Below are 14,480 nucleotides of genomic sequence, written 5' to 3'. Positions count from 1 at the left end.
ATTCCCCAGCCAGCATGGCTGGTTGGGGAATTCTGGGAGTTGAAGTCCACCCATCTTAAAGTTGCCAAGGTTGAGAAACACTGCTCTATTACCATCTTCTTCACAAGGATGAGCTTCTGAACTCTCCCCGCCCCCAGCACCTTTCTGCTCTCAACCCCTCAAAAAAACCTTCCTTAGGTCCTTTTTTCTTTCCCTGCATCTTGAAGCAAATCTTCCCAGCTCGGCTTCCTTGCCCTGCCATGTCACCCTCTTCCTGATGCCTCTCCAATTCACCTCACTCCAATTTGCATAATTCCCAGGCACCATTAATCATTCTAATTAGCTGGAGCCAGTGAACTGGAAGATGGCAGAAGTGCAGCATTCTGGAGCGGAGAAAGGGTTTCGCTACTGATGCCGAGGCTAGGGAGAAATCAGCTTCTCTAGCTGCGTCATGGAAGGCAAATGCCTACAGATGTGCCTGTAACTGGTCCAAAAGTTCCTTTGCACTGGACATCTGGCTCTTTCTCGATTTAAATCGCACTGGTTTTGCATGGGGTCTTGACTGAAGCTGTGAAGCGTGGTTGCTAGTTTGCAGAGTCTGTATTGTGTGAATCCAACTGGAGCGGGTAGATTGGGGTTCAGCATGCCATGCATCCTCTTCATTCAGTTAGGCTGAGCGTGTAAACCAGGGTAAGTCTACTGTGCAAACCTAGCTTCAAGGTGTATTGTTTTAACAGTGTTTCCACTGTTGCTTAAAGGTTATGCACAGCTTTAATATTTGTTTGCTTGGATTACAGAAAGGCAGTCTAGAAATACCATACATAAAAGAAATAAAATTTGACTCAAGCCATATTTTCACCTAGTTTGTTGTATGAATTCAGCCCATGCGGTTAGCTTTTGGTTCACTAGCTATTTGCAGTTAACACACATAACCAGTCAGTTAAAGGCATTCACACAACAGGCTAAGCTTTAGTGTAGTGTAGTGTAGTGTTTTTATATTTTATTTTATTTTATTTTATTTTATTTTATTTTATTTTATTTTATTTTATTTTATTTTATTTTATTTTATTTTATTATGGCAGTAGTGGTGCAGTGTGTTGTACAGGTTCAGCCCATTTGTTAATTTATGGAAGATATCATGCAGGTGCAAAACCCAGAAAACTGATTAACTTATGGACCAGGTTAAGGAAATTGTGTGAACCCAACCAGCACTATGTTGTGTGAATGTAGGCCATTGAGAAACCTGTCATTTATTTATTTACTAACAAAAGGGAAAGGTTCCCCCGCACAGTCGTGTCCGACTCTAGGGGCCGGTGCTCATCTCCGTTTGTTAGCCGAAGAGCCAGCGTTGTCCGAAGACACTTCCGTGGTCATGTGGCTGGCATGACACACAGGGAACGCTGTTACCTTCCCGCCGAAGCGTAACCTATTTATCTACCCGCATTTGCATGCTTTCGAATTGCTAGGTTGGCAAGAGCTGGGGCGAGTGTGGGAGCTCACCCCGTCACGCAGTGCTTGGGTCTTGAACTGCCAAACTTGCAACCTTCCGGTCGACAAGCCTGGTGTCTTAACCACTGAGCCACCACACCTCCTAATTTATAATTTATAAATGTATAGTATAATTTATAATATAATATAATTTATAATATAATATAATAATAACCATATTTATAACCCCCCTGACTGTGAAGATCTCTGGGCAGTGTACACGAATAAAGCAAAGATTATACAATCAAGAGACTATAATCCTCAAGTGGATATAGTCTTATGGACTATATCTGTCCTAACAGTCAGGAACCACGCTGAGACAAGGAATAGGTCTCTAGTGTTTTATTACTGCTACATTAGACAGGAAATTCTAACAAACTGAAGAAGCGTGGGAAAAACCCAGACAGATAAACCCCAAAAGTCAAGGCGGGTCTGATCTGTGTCTCTTTGAATGGCTGCTTAATTCCTCAGTACTATGCATGCGTTTTTCCCCCCTGGATAGGGGCCCCCTCCTGCTCACCATCAGTGCTCATGACAATATCCACAAAGTTAGTAGGGTTGCAGCTGCCCATAACTCTGAAGGGAGGATGTTCCTGAGAGTACAGCGACCATTCGCAGTTGTGCTGGTGATGAAAAAGTGACTTTATGACCCATCCACGCATTTAAGACCTTCACAGGTCTGTAAAGCAAAGAAAAGCTGAAGGAAGATCATAAGCACAGTCGCCATTTCACTTATCGTCCACTTCACTTAATGGCCAAGTTGCTAGTCCCCATTATGGTCGCTAAACGGGGGCTACCTGGGACTACCACACAGTAGGTCTATTACCTAACATACCCCCCTTTAATTATTGCTGGAGGGGATGTTCTCAGCAGGCTTTCCAGTTCAGACTGGATTGGCAGATTCATTTTTGGCAAGGCATTGCTGGATGTATCCCACTGCTGAGCTGGGTTGGGCTTTAAAGGTAAGGACCTGCATTTTGAATTAGGTTCAGAAACTTACTGGTAATTAACTCAGCAATTTGGGCTTCTACACTGGCAGATTGTCTTGCCAGCAATCCATCAACTGCATTTTGTACCATCTCCAGCTTCCGAGGCATCTCCAAAGGAAGCCCCATGCAAAGTATGTTGCAGTATTCCAACCTGGTGATGATCAGGACACACATTACTGATGCCAGGGCTTCCTGTTAACTAAAGGCAAGTCTGCTGTGTGAATCCAGTAAGGGTTACTTCTCAGTAAACTGGCATAGCCTTGTATTGTCTACTGTGAAACTCAGTAGATGGCTGTGGATGACTTGCTCCTTTTTAGTCTAATCTACCTCCCAAGGTCTCCAAGGACTCCAAACTGGAGATCCAGTTTGGCCCAGTGATTAAGACACCAGGCTAGAAACCAGGCGACTATGAGTTCGAGTCCCGCCTGAGGCATGGAAGCCGGCTGGGTGACCTTGGGCCAGTCCCTCTCTCTCAGCCCAAGAGCCAATCAGGCGTGGATGAGAGTTCTAGTCCCACCTTAGGCACGAAAGCCGGCTGGGTGGCCTTGGGCCAGTCCCTCTCTCTCAGCCCAAGAGCCAATCAGGCGTGGATGAGAGTTCTAGTCCCGCCTTAGGCATGAAAGCCGGCTGGGTGGCCTTGGGCCAGTCCCTCTCTCTCAGCCCAGCTCACCTCACAGGGTTGTTGTTGTGGGGAAAATAGGAGGAGGAAGGAGATTAGGTATGTTTGCCACCTTAAGTTATTTATAAAAATAATAAAGGCAAGATAAAAAATAAATAAATAAATAAGATAATGATGGTAAAATAGTGCCTGAGGCTGGGGATCCTGTATGTATACCTAAATTTTATGGGTGAAAGTGTGGGAGGGAGGGAGGGAGGGAGGGAGGGAAGGAAGGAAGGAATATGGAGAGGGAAAGGGAGAGAGAGAGGAAGAAATCCAGTTTGGTTTAGTGGTAACGGTGCTGGATTAGAAATGGGGAGACCCAAGTTCTAATCCTGATTTAGACATAGAACCCAACTGGTTGACTTTGGGCCAGCTACTTCCTCTCAGCTCTAAGAAAAAGGCAGTGGCAAATTCCTTCTGAAAATGTTGCCTAAAAAACTGGCCTGAACTTGTCAGGAGTCAAGATTGAGTCAAAGACACACACACAAGAAACAGGGAAAGAATTGGTTATCCTGAACCCTGCTCCTATGCTTAGAATGACACAGATTATTCACAAATGATTGGTTTTTTAAAATAAGCATCTGCCTTTTACACAGGGCATGAAGAACTTAGAATAAGACTGAATGGCTAACAACAGTATTCATCTTGTAATAACTGATTTCTCCCCCCCACCCCCCAATGGTGGAAGAATACACACGCTTTGTGACTACACAGCTCTCTTCATCAGATGTACCGAAACGTCATTTCTTGCTCGGAATATAGAGGGCGATGTTGCATATTAAAGCAGAGCAGAAGGTTAACATGAATGAAAGGAAAGATGTTCTGCTTTTGCCCTTAACTAGGATATCAATGTCATTGGTAATTTTGCCTCTCCATCTTTGCATTACAAATGTTCCGTTTTCAGATGGCATTCCAGCATTTTTCAGAGTCATGGGATATAGGCAGCCCATTGCCATATTGGTTCCAGAGAATAAGAGAGACAAAATGTGCTAGGTATTTTAAAAAAAAAAAGGGGGGGGGGAGCCACATGCCCCAAAAGGTCTGTGTGCTGGCTGACTTCCAAGCACAGTTCAAGGAGCTGGTTTTTCTCTGGGTTTTTTTTCTTTTTCTTTTTCTTTTTTTATCAGCAATGGTGACAGCCCTGATTTGGATCACTGGATAGAGCCGTTTTCTTGGACCTATTTTTTTAAATTTATATTTATTAAGAATTTTACATATCGTGAAAGTCAAATCTAAAGAAAAAGGTGGTGAAGAAAAAAAGGTGCAAAAGGAAAGAAAGAAACTAAAGTTATGAAATACAGTGACTTCTGACCTTCTGTTCAACAGATACGAACAAACCCATCGTCTCCCCTCCCTCTTAACTCTTCCAGAAATCCCTTCGATCCCTTATTCTCATCTTTTCAATCATTAAATCCATAAATCCATAAAGAGTCCCCTTTTCAGGAGAGATGGGTGGTGATAGAAATTTGAAAAACAAACAAACAAACAAACAATTTCACTTTTTCTTTCTTTTAGCAAAAAGTCCATTAAATCTTTCCCATCCTTTTTCTTGGACCTACAGTATTCCTTAGTCAATGCTTAGCTTTCAAAATGGACTCAGAATTTAGCTCCTAAGGCTTCTGAACGGGAAGTGCATTGTATTTAGCATGGATGTTGGAATCACTGTAAAAGGCCGTTTCCCCAGCATGCCTATATGCTTCATTCGTTCACCCTACACCTGTGTTGTGTCTCCTGGATGTCTTACTCACATTGGCTAGGATTTCGAGAACTGGAGTTCTAATACATTTGGATGGTACCAAGCTGAGGAAAGCTGTTTCAGCTTATGTCCTATCAATGCGGAAGGAAGGTTGTCCAAAACGTTTTGATTTCGAAATCCTTGGAAGGATTGTTTGGGGCGTGAAACCAAGGGCAGGTATTTCAAGGAGTTTTGCAACATGTTGTCTTGTTCTGCCCTTGGAGCAAATCTTAGGTGGTGTCATTCCAGGCATTCTGGCCATAAAAGACAACCTCCCAGGTGGGCTGTTGTGACCTCAAAGAGAGGTGGTTTGAAGGATTCTGAGAGTTGTATTTTCAGGTTAGAATGAAACATGCTTTTTGGAGTTTTGTTCACACTGAATACTGGCAACTCAGGATGTTCCAAGAAAATGGATTATGGAGTGGGTCTGTTTAGTCCTGAGCTTGAAAGAAAACACACTTCCCACTTCATGTGTGCTGCGAGATGAAATGTGCCGAGCAATTTTACACTCTTGCACTCTGTATAAAAGCTAATTAAGTTTGGTTAAAAAAAAGAGCACCTGCCTTCTCTTTCTCAGGAGTATTCATATAGTCAGATGGCTTTTTTCAAACATGACTATCTTTGAAAATATACCCCCAGGTTCAGAAAAAGAGAGAGATCAAGATAAGGGAGGAGATCAGACATTTCCTGGCTGGCTAGAGGAGGTATCTGGGAGCAAGCTGATTAGTTTGCCTTCTGGCAAAGGGGTCTTTTGTGCTTAATGTGCTAAATGTTGGCTTCAGAGATCCAAGCTAAAGTGTGAAGGTGTTGAGCATGGCAGAGGTGAGATGATGAGAATGCCCTGACAGTGATTGGTGGAAAGGAGCCTTGTGCTCTGAGGCATGAATTCCCATCTCCCCAGTTTTGACCTTCCCGACTCCTTCAGGTAGAAAGAATGATCTTGACAGGCGCCATGTATGCCGGTGGGATAGGAAGGCAGGGAGCCGATGTGGAGACAGAGAAAGGGTGCGGAGAAAGAGCAAGGACATCCATATGGATAGGCTATGGTCCATTGTTGGGACACCATGTTAGCTCACCCAAAGATGTATGCATGAGCTTATCGCTTTTCTTTTAAAACTCAGACATTAAAAGTAGGTTTAGTCATTTCTGGCACAAAGTAAGAGGGCAGATGGTGCAGCAGAGCAGAGTTGGCCAAGAGAAATAGGCCAGCAGGGCTACCAGATTGGGGGTGAGGTGGGCAGCAAGCTCTGCAAGACCACTAGATAGCCCTAAAGGGATATGGAAACCTCTTAATTCTTTGCTGCTATCTAGTGAGAACCTGGATTTTGGCAACCCAGAAATGGTAGTCCTAGAGGCTCGTCATTAGCTCTCAAACAACTGATATTTTGAGAGCTAATCATGACATTTTGACCTCTGGCTTTGCAGGCTAATGTGAAAGATGGAGTTGGTGAGATGAACTCTGTGTGTGTGTGTGTGTGTGTAGATAGATCTAGATCTAAATCTATCTATCTCTAGTGTTAAACCAATCAATGTGGGGGAGATGGGCGGTGATAAAAATATGATAAATAAATTCTTACCTTGTTACGTATTTGACTCACTAATGATGGCAATCTCTTAGGCAGAAAGGGCACTAGGGCAGAAACGGCACTGGGGACCTCAGTTTCTGGGGCTCCTAGCTTCTTTACAAATCTCTATAAGGAAAACTACATTTCCCATGGTCCCCAACCCCTGGAAAGATGTATTTACAGCATTCAGGGAACTTCTGAAATAAAGAAAGTAAACCGTGGTGATCTGAGCCAGAGACAAACGTCTGAAAAACAAGAGTTCTCCATGTATGTGAGGGTTGTGAATGGAAAATGTTCATACACCCGGCCAACTAATTACTGACTTTGGCACCATCTCTCAACTCGCTGGTCACCGCTGAGTCACATTTCCAGCTTGCGGTTCTTCACAGCAGCCGCAGCAGCCGCCGCCAGTACAGAAGCCTGACAGAAGTTGGAGTTGAGGAACTTCTCAGCCCCAGATAATGGTAACAAGACTGTCACAGTTAAAGAAATAAAACAGAATTGGTTACAATGGTTTAAACAGCTTGGAGCTTGGCAATCTGAGAGACACTGCCTATGTCAGTGTGAACCTGGCCAGACATTAAAGTCAGCAGGGCAGGCCCTCTTAAAGATATACCCACTTTCTGAGCTCATTTGTTACTCCCGATTTATGGAGCTGGGCTCAGCCCCTACTCTCTACTGCTTATGGGAAGGGAATCAGGACCTTCCAGTCAGACCTTTTCAGTGTGAATTACAGCCAGTGTGAGAGCCCATGGGTTGTCGGAGTGGACACGTTGGACCATGGAGATCCAGGTTCACCCTCAACCACAGAAGCTCGCCCCACAGGGTTGTTCTTACGGGGCAAAACTGGACAAAGGAGTGCTGCGTACACCATCTTGAGCTCCTAGAGGAACGGTGGGATTCATTCCATCAAATAAACACCTCATGGAAGGCGGGGGCTGCCCAAACTTGTGAAGGCGTTTGGAAGGAACGCTGGCTCGGATTGCAAGCCTTGTGATTGATCTCTGTCCATAGCTCGCTCTTTGCTCATCATTTTCTCCCTGGTTCTGCATGTAAAGTAACCGTCTGCCTCTTCAGCTGGTGTCCAGCACCATCCGTCAGCTAGACAGAATCTTAATCAGCTGCTTCACCAATAGGACCAGGCTGCTTCCCCCACCACCCCCTTTCGCTTTCTCTCTCGCACACAAGCAGGCACATACACATACTTCGCTGCTGATCTGTGGCTAGATTTAAGAAGGATCAAGGTCACCTGGGCTGCTCACCATGTCTGAATTATCCAGACACACTCAAGCACAACAGATCACACCATTTTATGTCTAGCTCAAATCACTCTGGAGATGGGAGTTGGAAATGAACGAGCACATCCACTCCAGTTTCATCCTTTTAGCCATTAGCATTACATGCAACATTTCCTGGGTTTGTCTGCTTGTTTATTTGTTTGTTTGTTTATTTATTTATAATCTTGGGTCGCCAGCCATGATTGTTACAAGATGGAAATTTCCTGGGAGTAGATAAAAAAAGCGGGAATTGCAATTTGGCTTCTCTCTGGTAGGGTTGGCAACTGCTGCAGAGTTCACACAAGTTTAAGGGCAAGTATATTTGCACAGCTTGTGCAGCTAAGTTAGTATTAATGTGGGTTTGTGTTTCTGGGTGGGATTTAGCATGTTTTGCAAACCGGGACTTTTTGATGGAGGGTATTGTGCGAACCCAGGAGATCGATTAATGTAATAATCAGGTTTAATGTGTTGAGTGAAAGACAGTTAGAGATCACCCTGTGAACAGCGCAGTGTCATAGTCCTACAGGATTTTGCTGTATGAAAAGATTGTCACTGTGATTGAAGTCAGAGGTCGAGGAGGAGGGAGACAATTTTTTTTAAAAAAATAAAGAAACATCGGGGGAGGATAAGAACGCCCCCTCCAAAAATCAATAAAAGGGGGAGGTGTATGTTGACAGAGCTGAAAATGAAGAACATTGTGTAGTTTTAGTGGGATTTGAATTCCTACTCCCTCAAGACTGCTCCTGTTAGAAAAAGAAAAGATAGGAATTCACTGGAGCGGAAAGGAAATGTTAAGGATATTGAGAAGCTGATATTTCAGAACTGAAATTTCAGTTCTGACCCTTAAACACTCCTTGCTGTGCTGCAGTCCTATTTGCCGAGCTTTTTCCATGGAAGCACCACTGAACTCTGTATGATCAACAATCGTGAATGGGGTTATTCAGAAATTTAGTATAACTAAATGGTAGCTCCATTCTGGAACAGGAGTGGGTAACTTTGGGGCCAATGAATTATCAGCTGCATTGTTTCATTAGGATAGAGAGCCTGGTTTGGCCCCAACCCAACATACCCCATGCCTGATTCAAGCTTGAGGGAACAAAAATATTGCCAGAAGAACACACACACACACACACAGCTGCATAGACACGCAAACCATGCTTGTTGCAATCATTCGTTTTAAGCAACCATGACATCACAATGGCAAGCATTTGAGTATCCCTTTCCACATAATCTTTGGTGTAGATGAATAAGCTGGCCATAAATTGCATGAAAAACTATAGAGTGTGACCACTAAAAAGAAGAAAGATTTGGGGTTTTGTCCATGATTTTTGAGCAAGGAGAACCTTCTTGAGAACTGCACACACTCATGGATGCATTTTGTTGGAGCATAGGGATATTATTCTGGAAGAAAAGCTTATGGGGCAGAAAAATACAGTAGATTTCTGATTATCTCCAGCTTTTGCAAATCTAGGCTGTGGCACAGTTGAGTGGCACCTGCAGGTCTGTGTGAGGATGGAGGAAAATTACTTAACACTTCCTGTGACAACATAAATCTGTAATAAATAGGTTGCCTTTCGGGTTTCTGTCTGCATAGTTGCTAACTACATTTTGACCCTTTAGATTTGTTTTCGATAACAATATTTGTCAATCAAAACCGGTAAGATAAAATAGAGGCTGAGTGTCACAAAGATGAAAAACAACAGTCTCAGTATTTTGATGCTCGGATTGGGTCTGTTTTCAGTGCTGAAGCTTGAAATAGGTAAAATATCTGGTAGATTGACCATATGATCTGCAAAAACATAATTTTATGTTACTCACGTGGGACAGTGCCGTTTTGACAACCTGTGTTTAACCCGATTAATTATATTCCTTGCAGCTGCATTCACATCACATGTTAAATTTGACTGGGTTTCTGGGTGGCTTAGTTTTTTGGGTGAATCTGAGCCATTTTTGTAGTTTATGGTTCAATGTATTGTATACACTCCCCCCCACCCGCAAAAAAGGCTTAATTTGGGGCCAGGTGCTGTTGGCCTATTGACCAAGGTGTGTTGAGTGAACCCGGCCAAGAAATGTGCCTTCATTGTACACACCACTGTCCATCTAGGCTTTTTGCAGAACTCATGAATGTATGTATATAGAACAGTGTTTTCTCATCCAATACCAAAGACCAGGATGGCTGGGAATTCTGGGTGCTAGAGTTAGAGCAAGTATGGGCAGCTTGCATGACGTCAATCCTCAGATACGTTTCTGTTGCCCCCAGCAGCCCATAAGAATGTGTTGCTAAACTTTGATGGCCAAATAATGTTTTGGGCAGTGTGATTCTTTGCTTTTTAAAGACAACATGCCCCATCATGCAATGGTGTGCTTCATGTACTTGTTATCTGTAAAAATACCCCTCCAATCCTTCTAGAAAAGCTCAACAATCTCCCCTCCCCCCCACTGCAATGTTACTGCAGGATTATCAGAGACAAAGGAAAACTGATGGTTTGATTCCTTGGCCAATAAAAGGCACCTTCCCTTGAAAGGGAGCATAGGAAGTCTAAGCTAAGATGTAATCATCTTAAACAAGTATTTCTGAATCTCTGCAGAATAAATTTTCCCCACCATTGTGCAAACTCAGCTGACCGATGAATCACTTAGGCTGTGCCTCCCACAAGCGACAATGTGGCTTTCGGAATCTTGGCATATACCATTCCCTCTTCTTCCCTCTCTCTCTCACTCTTTGCCCCCAAACACTTCTGTGTAGCACTTGATCAGGCACATCCATACCATCTAATCATCATCTGGTGCAACAGTCACCACATCAAGTGGCAGACACGTGTGGCTGAGCCAGACCTTGTAAACTACAAATAGTATGGCTTATCTCTCCTTCTGCTGCAAAACCCTTCTGTGTCTGAACTTTCGAGATTGCCTTCAAAACACAATCTTGGGTTGAATGGCTGGCTGGCCAAGTTTGGGGGCCTTGTATATTCTTCCTTTCCTTTCCTTCTTCCAGCAACAGTCTTCAGCAGAGCAGTTAACTTAGCATCTCCATAAACCCCCTTAATTCAGCAGCATCCAGTCTCATCATCCCCACAGTCAGATTGGCTTCTGGTCCTCGTTCAGTTCTTCAAACCTCGCCTGCTCACTTGAAACCTTTCTTCTTGCTGTCCTCACCCCATCTTTGAAGCCTCCTGACATTCAGGCTGCAAGAGAGAAGCAGGAGCTTTGTGCAAGGGAAACAGAATAGAACAGTGTTTCTCAACCTTGGCAACTTTAAGATATGTGGATTTCAACTCCCAGAATTCCCCAGACAACTGGCTGGAGAATTCTGGGAGCTGAAGTCTACATATGTTCTGGGAGTTGAAGTCAAGATATGTGGACTTCAAGTCCACATACCTGAATCCAAGGTTGGGAAATACTGAAAAAGAATCTTGGCTTGGCTTGGCTTCCACTCTTGGAAGCATCTATGCAAACACACAGAAGATACTTGTACCCTTCAGTCTTTCTAACAATCCAGTTTGGAGTCAAGCTTCACTCACGGTTGACTTCGTAAATATATCCCTGCCATTTTTTTAAGCAGCAGTATGCAAATGGTTTTGCATGGTTTTCCTGCAGAATATGTTTTTCTTTTTCTTTTCTTTTACTTCCTGGATTAGCCCACAACCCTGAGATTCTCTAGAACCCTCCCATTTAAGCATTAGCCAAGCTTGACCTGCAGTTTTCAAGAGGTATCTAATTAGTCACTGTCAGGAAAAAAAAGAGAGAGATGCTTGGTAGCATTATTTTTATCACATTTCTTCATAAATTAACCTGATTTGCACTTCCAGGAGTCACATGAAAATGAGAGCCTGGCTGACATTTAATTTTGGCAATATATCCTTAGCTAAAAATGCTTATTTTAGGATCAAGTGTATATATATTGCTTGTTACATTCCCATCAGAGATATATTTTGGAGTAGTGTGCCACTATAAATGCATATTTTCAGGAAGAATATCTGCAAAAGTTTGCAGCTTTCAGGTAAAATACTTACAAAGTTAAGTGTTTTAGATAAAGATGTACGAAAATGCAAACTGAGAGAGAGAGAATTAAAAAATAAATGTTCAGGCATCATATTTTAACCCATCCTTTTAACATCTACATGAAGCTGCGGTGCGATCATCTGTTACCATGGGGTGTGGTATCATCAGTATGCTGATGATACCCAATTATATCTTTCTGCCCCTGGAGAATTAAAGCAATGTTGTTGATGCCTATCCCGGTGCCTGGAGGCTGTAGGGGCCTGGATGCGAGCAACAGGCTTCAACTGAACTCTGGCAAGACTGAGTGGTTTGGGTTTGGGGGCCTTCCAGTTCAGGAACTCTGCTATCTTTGGTACTGGATGGGGTTGCACTGCGCCAAACAGACCGAGCGTGCAATCTGTAGCTCCTTCTAGACTCGCAACTCCTGCTCAAAGAGCAGGCAGCAGTCATGGCTAGGAAGACCTTTGCACAGCTTCATGTTGTGGGCCAGTTGTGCCCGTTCTTGGACCAGGAGGCTCTGCTCATGGTCACTCATACCTTAACAACCTCCCAGATAGACTACTGCAATGTGGTCTACATGGGGCTGCCCTTGAAGTGTATTCAGAAGCTTCAGCTGGAAGCATGCTGGCTGGGGAATTCTGGGAGTTGAGGTCCACACATCTTAAAGTTGCCAAGTTTGAAAAACACTGATTTATATTCTTTAACATGTACAATAATCTTTTCCTCCATTCTATTTCTGATTAGGCTATATATCGCTGAAGAAGTCAATGGTATATTGACTAAGGATAAAAGATAAAGTGATATCTTTCAATACGGATATGCAACAGTCAGTTCCAGGGTATACATAACGCTTCATCAGGCAGATTATGACTGGATGATAATAGGAATGGGAAAGTTGCTGTGTAGCTTCCAAAGCTTCTGTGCTTTTACCTCCCATGAAAATTCTCTTTCTAAAACTGATGGGTTCTGCTTTTGCCATCTCTGGGTGGCAATTCTTCAGCCCAACTTTAATGCTGTCTTCTTGTTTTGTGTCTTCTGCTGCATAGGACTGCTGGTTCGAGGTGCAGATTTCAATCAGCCAGCCGACAATTACACAGTTTGCCAAGGGGACAACGCAACACTAAGGTGAGTTTCTGCCTGCAACACCAAAATCAAAATGTGGTAGGTGTGAGTTTGAGATTCTCCCAGCTGGATTTTTGCAGCAAGCTTTCCCTGTTGATTGATTAGTTGAAGCTCCTGAGTTTCTAAACTTTTGCAAATGTGTGAACTGCACCAGTATTCTAAACTCACTTGGCTTTCTCACACCAACCCTGATTGCCTGCATGATTTAAAGACTACAGCAGTGGGATGATGCTGATGCTGCCAATTAGAGAAGCTAACATTTGCAAAGCACTGAGCAAGGGAAGAAGTTATTTTTAGGCCGGGCGAACAAACTAAAGCCCCAGGTCAATCAGAGCTTTGGAGGTGTTAGAGAAACATTTCTAAGTTTCCTTAGCACTTTTCTCCCCTCTATTTAGCTAAGTGACAGGGTTTAGTTCCACCCTTCTGCTCAATCAGGGCACAATTTGTGAAGTCTGCAGTACCTTTATTTAGAGCAGTGTTTTTCAAACTTTCAAACTAAGATGTGTAGACTTCACTGCCCAGAATTCTCCAGCCAGCATGTATGGACTTCAAAAAGCAAATCCCTTTTCTATATTTTCTTGCACCTGAACCATCTATAAAAGCTTGCTTGACCAGGTCCTCAGAATTTGGCCCAAGGAAATGACGTCAAACCTTCAACTCCCAGCATTTAGCCACCACGGTTGCTGGGGAATTCCAGGAGTTGAAGTCCACACATCTTAAAGTTGCCAAGCTTGAAAAACACTCATTTAGAGTCTGCAGGGTCTGGTCAAGCACACAAAGAGGAGGTTTGATGTCATTTCCTTGGGCAAAATCCTGAGGACCTGGTCAAGCAAGCTTTTATAGATGGTTCAGGTACAAGAAAATACAGAAAAAGGATTTGCTTTGCATGTTACAGTACAGGGATCTAGTCAGTTTCATTCTTTCCTGCCCTAGTAAGAAGTCAGAAAGTCTTCAATTTGCAGTTAGGACAGTTAGCACTTAACTTTCAAGGAATTCTTTCAGTCCCATTAGTAGTGCATCCTGGCACCTGCAGCGGTACCCCAAGCTTCTGTCTAAGAGTTAAGATGCTGGCTGGGGGATTCTGGGAGTTGAAGTCCACACATTTTAAAGTTGCCAAGGTTGAAAAAAACACTCCTATAGATGGATGATATATTCCCTGCACAGTTGCTATTTTATGGATGTTTTTGCTGTTTTTTACTCTTGGAAAGTGGGGGGGGGAGGTTTAGAAATTTAATAAGTAAATATACACCACTATTGAACCATAAGCTAGGGTTGACCTGGGTTCACACAGCATGCTGAACCACAAACATGCCCCTAACCAAGTTTCAGCAAACCAAGCTTAGCAGTTTGGACAAATGCACATGCTTAGTTTTTGAGCAGCTGGGCTATGTGCGTGGTAGGAATGAAGCCTAGGGGTGGCCCTGAAGCTAAAGAGCTTCCAGCAAGCCACCAGTCCTTACTGGGGTTTGAATCCAAGAGCCACACTTCTCTTAGGTGATGACATTTCTAAAGTTACCTTTGATGATGCAATTATACTGTATCACAGTGTTTCTCAACCTTGGAAACTTTAAGATGTGTGGACTTCAACTCCCAGAATTCAAGGCTGGCTGGGGAATTCTGGGAGTTGAAGTCCACACATCTTAAAGTTGCCAAGGTTGAGAA

At 43.4% G+C, this 14,480-nt stretch overlaps 1 protein-coding gene across 2 annotated transcripts in view; it reads left to right on the top strand.

Moving 5' to 3' along the window:
• Positions 1-14,480, top strand: part of IGLON5 (IgLON family member 5) — a 91,763-nt gene that overhangs the window by 51,962 nt on the left and 25,321 nt on the right. For both annotated transcript variants that reach the window (XM_063312214.1, XM_063312213.1), the window contains exon 2: positions 12,743-12,821. In XM_063312214.1, coding sequence (XP_063168284.1) covers positions 12,743-12,821 — 79 coding nt within the window. The remainder of the gene's footprint in view (positions 1-12,742; positions 12,822-14,480) is intronic.

This window comes from Candoia aspera, chromosome 10 (assembly GCF_035149785.1).
Source record: "Candoia aspera isolate rCanAsp1 chromosome 10, rCanAsp1.hap2, whole genome shotgun sequence".
Taxonomy (NCBI): Eukaryota; Metazoa; Chordata; class Lepidosauria; order Squamata; family Boidae; genus Candoia; species Candoia aspera.
This window is presented reverse-complemented; position numbering and strand designations above follow the sequence as displayed.